The sequence below is a fragment of the Nanorana parkeri genome, unplaced genomic scaffold (genome assembly GCF_000935625.1).
Source record: "Nanorana parkeri isolate BGI_ZX_2015 unplaced genomic scaffold, ASM93562v1 scaffold3019, whole genome shotgun sequence".
Classification (NCBI taxonomy): domain Eukaryota; kingdom Metazoa; phylum Chordata; class Amphibia; order Anura; family Dicroglossidae; genus Nanorana; species Nanorana parkeri.
Genome location: NW_017309287.1, coordinates 21621 through 28881, shown reverse-complemented (window position 1 = coordinate 28881; position 7261 = coordinate 21621). Strand labels below are relative to the sequence as shown.

General features: G+C 47.9%; 1 protein-coding gene across 1 annotated transcript in view; it reads left to right on the top strand.

Moving 5' to 3' along the window:
• The window catches only part of ADAMTS8 (ADAM metallopeptidase with thrombospondin type 1 motif 8), a 39902-nt gene that overhangs the window by 25368 nt on the left and 7273 nt on the right, over positions 1–7261 (top strand). Inside the window, exons 5-7 of the mRNA XM_018574524.1 lie at positions 608–906; positions 2471–2654; positions 3688–3860. Of these exons, the coding sequence (XP_018430026.1) occupies positions 608–906; positions 2471–2654; positions 3688–3860 (656 nt within the window). The remainder of the gene's footprint in view (positions 1–607; positions 907–2470; positions 2655–3687; positions 3861–7261) is intronic.

Sequence of the window (7261 nt, the reverse complement as noted above, 5' to 3'; positions counted from 1 at the left end):
TTTCTCACCCCCCCCCCCTCAATTGGGGGGGGGGGGGGAGTTTTGTCTGTAAATTCACTTTAAAGTGGAGGTAAGTCCCCTACACCCATCTCCCCTCCAGCCATGTACCATCCGTGACCTGCCTCGCTGGCACCAACATCTTTGCTCCAGGATAACGTAACTCCTGCACATGAGAGTTCATTCATCTGGCACCAAGGCTTGCTGAGATTGTACAGCAGGCAGCCATGTGGGAAGAATTGAATGTAGAAGGGACATACACTCTGGAATGAATGAAGAGTGCCATAGCCAGTCATTACCAATCAATCTGTCGGTGTAACAAGTGCCGGAACTCGCCACAGATTCATGTTACTGTCACTGAGATGTTTCTGAATTTGTTGCAGAATTTGCTCCGTGACACAATTCCCTCCAACATGAAAGAGGTCTTGTGCACCTCCACTTTTCTCACCACCGATATGGTGCAAATAACTAGGAAATAGCCAGACAATAACGTGATTTTAGACAAATGATTCCAGGGGCAGATTTAGCAGATTAGATAAAAGGATCTTTAATATCTGATGGTCAATAGTGAATAAAGGAAGGAGTGACTAACATGTATTATCCTTGGCAGGGGACTGTTTGTTGGATGCGCCAGCCACCACTCTGGACCTTCCACAGGATCTTCCTGGAACATCAGCGCAATACAATTTGGACAATCAGTGTCGTCAGGTTTTTGGCAAAGAGTTCTGTCACTGTCCTAACACCAGGCCAGAAGATATCTGTGCTCAGCTCTGGTGTAAAATACAAGAGGATCAAGCCTGTCACACCAAAAATGGCAGCCTGCCCTGGGCCGATGGGACACCCTGTGGGGACCGCCACCTGTGCTGGGATGGAGTTTGTCAGGAAGAAGAAGTTGTTCATAGACCAAAGGTAATATCAAAGTCTGACACTGACAGCAGTTACCTCCCAATAATGATGTGCCAGACATAAGATTCAATTCAAACATTGCATGAACCACCAATTACTGCCACAAGATCATCAGAAGCTCTATGACTGGAAATGTTACACATCTTCACTAATGGAGCTCCCAGAATAAAATAGGAGGAGTCAGCTGACATGCCGTCCTGTACTGTCCTGTACATGCTCAGTAGAGGGAAATGGCTATAAATCCCAGAACTAAACATTACAGCCAAACACTGGGAAATCCTCTTCTCATGTCACAGAGGAAGTCACAATCAATAATCACAATATAGTAACATGAGAAGAACCCAAATGAATAATAAAAAGATCTTCATGTTATAACTTGTCCGTTATTAAAGATTAGGCCAACCAGAGCTGACTTCCTGTCACCTGATATAATATTCCAATGTTGTTATTTTCTGATTCCCTTTATAGCGACAATTCTCATTTTATGGAAGCAAGCGTCCCCTCCCTAATACATCTCCATAAAAAAATACAATCTCTCACATATCATTCTTTTATCTTTATAACTCTCAAAGTACATGAAAGCCCAATCACTAAACTCTCATAGAAGATACAAGACCTTTCCCATAAAGGTCCTTGTTCAGGCACTTCCTGTTATAGGGTGACAACGTTCTGTCCTTGTTCAAGCACTTCCTGTTATAGGGTGACAATGCTCTGTCCTTGTTCAGACACTTCCTGTTATAGGGTGACAACGTTCTGTCCTCTCGGGTCTCAGGTGGGCTCTGCAGGCTCTCAGGTAGGCTGTGGTGGGCTATGTAACCCAGCCACAGCCTTCTAAACCCGGACTGTCCGGGTCAATCCCGAACAGGCGACATCTCTAGCTCCCCTGGTGGAGACTAAAGACAGCCATGGTGACACACATTGTTCAGACATAGGCAACTGTTGTCACTATCAGGAAGTCAGATCAGAGCAATGATGTGCAGTGGCACAGGAGCAAGTGCATGCAGACAGAAAGTGGCTGAAAGGGGCTGCAGGAGATCAGCAGCACTGAGAATGAAAAAGAGTGAAAACATTTTTTACAAAGAAAAAAAGCAAGGCATTTGCACAGGTCAAACTAAATATCATCTAGTAAATGTTGATGTGTACTTTCATGTTAGGTTTTGTATGGTACCCACTCATAGAGGGCTGGAGGTTAGGGAGATAAGGGTGTTCTGATTTTTGCCGTTGGATAAGAGGAGCAGAAAAAGACGTGAAGAGGAGAGACACTGAAATACCCGAACTTCAGAGATCTGACTGAACTCTCCTAGCTAAGCATGTGTCACATATCAAAAAAGAGAATACTAGTTACCCTATGTGTCCACAATCAGGCCGACACCGGCCACCTGAATCCAGCTGAATGATGACTAAAGCCCCTCCCCCGCCCGGAGAGCTCTGGGCAAGGGGGACGGCAGCACCAGACTTGCCTATTGGGGGTGCGGATTCTATAGATTCTACTTGTGTATGATTCTCAAACAATGTATATTATGCCGGAAATAATGTTTCAATTCTTTGTGTCATTTGTGTCTCCTAGGTTCCCGTGGATGGAAACTGGGGGACTTGGGGTCCCTGGGGCAAATGTTCACGGAGCTGTGGAGGGGGTGTACGTTTTTCTTACCGCGACTGTGATAATCCCAAACCTGAGAATGGTGGCAAGTACTGCCAAGGCCAGCGAGCCATCTACGAATCATGCAACACCCAGGAGTGCCCTTTGCAGGGTAGGGCCCTGATGTTATTTCCCTATCCTGTTGTAGACTGTCCCTAGCAGTCTCTGCACCTACACTGTACCTGTAGGTGTATATCTAACATTCCATGATGGCTTCTGCCCCCTGTGGACCCCAAGCTGTGAGTGCTGGCACACTGATGTCAGCTGGTAATCCACAGGAAGCACACATCCTAGGATGACAACACTGCTCCTGCATTAGGAGCTGCTCAGGGAATGTTGTCACCCTCAGACCATAAGCCTAAATACTGGCAGGATCACCAGGTAAAAAAGAAAGAGGCAGACAGGATGCTGCTTGAACAAGTCAAGGCGACACTACCCTTGTATTATTATTTCATTTCAGTTTTCGTTATACCGTGTTTCCCCGAAAATAAGACACTGTCTTATATTTTTTTTGGCTCAAAAAAACCACACGAGGTCTTATTTTTTTTAATGTACAACAATCTACATGTATTTATGTGCAAAAATATGGTGATCAGGGCAATCAGGGGGGCCGTACTTTTCCAAGAGCTATTTGCTAACCAATCTCTGGCCAGAATGAGCGGCGCTGTCACTATGGATTCCTCGCAGGCGGAGTGCGTTTGGTATGACTCTGCCTGTGACAGGAGGCGGGGCTATAGAGGAGGCGTCGGCTTATGCGGCTCTGCTCCCTCCGCTGCCACCTCGCTTCCTCTAGCGCCGGCTTAGTTGGCACCTCTGATTCTCTCCCGCGGCTCTTCAAGTTCCCCCTTATGCCTCCACCGACCCCGGCAATGGTGACAACTAGGTCTTATTTTCGGGGAAACGCGGTAGTTAATCCTAGATGTAGAATAGATGTTCCAGTAACGTTCAGTCACTGATAGAGGATAATTGCGCAGACTGTGGAATGCCCACCAGATAAGAGTCTAGTAAGTAGGGAATGAAAAGATGAGACAAGCCCAGGCCCAGCATCTGTCCCATCTAAGTGATTTCCCTGGTCACACTGCTGTCCATCCATTCTGAACGCACATACATCCTGGTGTCACCTGCGTTGTGTTTGTGTCTTGCAGAGAAGAGTTTCCGTGAAGTGCAATGTGAGAAGTACAATGCATATAACTTCACAGACAGACATGGCAGCTTCATTCAGTGGATTCCCAAGTACTCGGGTGTCTCCCCCCGGGACCGATGCAAGCTCATGTGCAGGGCACGTGGCGGCAGCGAGTTCAATGTCTTCCAATCTAAGGTGAGAATTGGTGAATTGCACTTTATTATAAGGCGGGACCTGTAACTCTCCCGATATCAATCACACATTATCAATAACCAAATGATTAGATGCTTGAAAAAATCCTCCCCCCCCCCCCTTTATTTCCATGATAACTGAGTTACAAACATGGTCACTCCCACAACTGATATATGTAAAGTTAACGTGTATCAGAAGGTAAGCGATGGAGTGGTGAAGGTTTAGAACCCCTGTCATGTTTTTATTGTTGTGTCCTCACTGGAGAGATTCACCCCCATTGTCCCTGGGAGAGAACGTAATGAAAATTTGAATGGCACAGTTGTCACCAGAACAGAAATGGGGGGAAATCTTACAATGGGGACACCTGTTGCGTTAGCAACTATGTAAGATGGGATTTCACCGCACTTTGGGAGATTTCCTCTCACTTCCTGTTGTGTCTACAGGACAAAAAGTGAAGGAAAATTTCCCTAATGACAAAGATGACAAGAAAGACTATTAACCATTTCATACTCTATCAACAATTACATGAAACACCCAACCAAAGGGTTTCTTTCTTTCCTCCTTTTTTTGTGTTGGACAAAATAGGGAGTGTATAGGGCCCTTGTATAGAGGGGATAGGGCCCTTGTATAGAGGGTATAGGGCCCTTCCATGGAGGGGATAGAGCCCTTGTATAGAGGGGATAGGGCCCTTGTATAGAGAGGATAGGGCCCTTATATAGAGGGGATAGGGCCCTTGTATAGAGGGGATAGGGCCCTTCCATGGAGGGGATAGAGCCCTTGTATAGAGGGGATAGGGAGCTGAATAGGGAGGCAATAGGGAACTTGTATGGAGGGGATGGGTAGGAGATAGGTCCCTGAATGGAGAGGAGATACAGGCCTGAGTGTGGAGGGGATAGTGTTCTTGAATGGCGGGGATAGGGCCCTTGTATAGAGGGGATAGGGCCCTTCCATGGAGGGGATAGAGCCCTTGTATAGAGGGGATAGGGCCCTTCCATGGAGGGGATAGAGCCCTTGTATAGAGGGGATAGGGAGCTGAATAGGGAGGCAATAGGGAACTTGTATGGAGGGGATGGGTAGGAGATAGGTCCCTGAATGGAGAGGAGATACAGGCCTGAGTGTGGAGGGGATAGTGTTCTTGAATGGCGGGGATAGGGCCCTTGTATAGAGGGGATAGGGCCCTTCCATGGAGGGGATAGAGCCCTTGTATAGAGGGGATAGGGAGCTGAATAGGGAGGCAATAGGGAACTTGTATGGAGGGGATGGGTAGGAGATAGGTCCCTGAATGGAGAGGAGATACAGGCCCGAGTGTGGAGGGGATAGTGTGCTTGAATGGCGGGGATAGGGCCCTTGTATAGAGGGGATAGGGCCCTGAATAGTGATGGGATAGGGCCCTTGTATAGAGGGGATAGGACCCTTGTATAGAGGGGATAGGGCCCTTACATGGAGGGGATAGGGCCCTTGTATAGAGGGGATAGGGAGCTGAATAGAGGGGATAGGGCCCTGAATAGGGAGGGGGTAATGTTGGTTATATGTTTAGATGAAGCACTGAGATCTTGAGGAATGCTGAATTAAGTTTGACTTGCTTAGGAAAACATTACATCCGAATACAGCATACAGAGAGAGATCCTTCTGATGGGATAGGGCCATTGTAGGGAGGGGATAGGGCCATTGTAGGGACGGGATAGGGCCATTGTAGGTAGGGGATAGGGCCATTGTAGGGAGGGGATAGGGTCCTGAATAGTGATGGATAGGGCCATTGTAGGGAGGGGATAGGGCCCTGAATAGTGATGGATAGGGCCATTATAGGGAGGGGATAGCGTCCTGAATAGTGATGGATAGGACCCTTTATGGAGGGGATAGGGCCATTTTAGGGAGGGGATAGGGCCATTGCAGGGAGGGGATAGGGTCCTGAATAGTGATGGATAGGGCCATTATAGGGAGGGGATAGGGTCCTGAATAGTGGGGGATAGGGCCATTGCAGGGAGGGGATAGGGTCCTGAATAGTGATGGATAGGGCCATTATAGGGAGGGGATAGGGTCCTGAATAGTGGGGGATAGGGCCATTTTAGGGAGGGGATAGGGCCATTGTAGGGAGGGGATAGGGTCCTAAATAGTGATGGGATAGGGCCATTGTAGGGAGAGGATAATCCCAGCTGATTCTGCCATGGAGTTCCTTGTTTAGGCCCTTCCTGTGATAGGGGGAAATCTGCTTACCAATGCTGCTCCTGTGTTGTCACCCTCTCACACAAGCTTGCAATAGAGACTAAAGTGACCATTTCAACAGGTCCACCGTTGTCACTATCAGGAAGCCGGTCCGGAGCAATGATTGCAGCCGGAGCGAGTACATGTAGGAAGGAAGCGGCTGAAAGAGCATGGACCAAAGATCAGCACTGAAACAGGAACAAAGGATGAGAAAAGGAAAAACAGGATTTCTTAAGAAACAAAAATGTAAATTGTTATGATACACAGCACTTTAACAAACTTACCGGGTTATTCACTAAAGGGTGAAGAGTTTGGAGAAGTGAACACTCTAGGGTTAGAGTTATTTTGTCCTCGATGGTTCACTTCTCCAAACTCTTCACCCTTTAGTGAATAACCCTGTAAATGTCCCCTTAGGGCTCGCATCCACTTTAAGGGCCCAGTAACACTTGGTTTCCCTGCAATGAAAACCCATTTGAAGTAGTAATCGGATCCTTTCCTATGTGGATGGTTGACTTCTATGCGCTGCAGTTTAGTGTGCAGAGAAAACTGTGTATCGGGTCCATTCCCATTCACACGTGACGGACACAATGAGCAGATCGTCTTTTATTTCTGCCCAAGTGCAAATATTGCTGGACAGTAAACATTGAATTACTAAATACAAAATGTCCGACTCAGTGCAGGTGTCATATGATGGCTGCAAGACAGTCCGAGCTCAGCAATTACCCCCGAAAACATCTGGAAAATATATAGACATCTCTGACATGAAACCTCTGCTGTGTGTCAGGCTCACAATGTCCTATGCGGATTCCTGCACATGGCCGCCGATGACCTCAGCCGAGACGCGTGTCTGTGTGAGAAAAAGCTTCCCAGACCGACTATTGAAATCAGCCGAACATGACTGCAGGTTATGCCAAGTGTACAAAGGAGCATCAAAGTGTCCATAACCCCCATCCCCCCACGGCGGGTGCTGTCAGCTGGAGCGAGGAGAGACAGCCAGGAGAGAGAGAGCGAGGAGAGACAGGCAGGAGAGAGAGAGAGGAGAGACAGCCAGGGGAGAGAGAGAGGAGAGACAGGCAGGAGAGAGAGAGAGGAGAGACAGCCAGGGGAGAGAGAGAGAGGAGAGACAGCCAGGGAAGAGAGGAGAGACAGCCGGGGAAGAGAGGAGAGACAGCCAGGGGAGAGAGAGAGGAGAGACAGCCAGG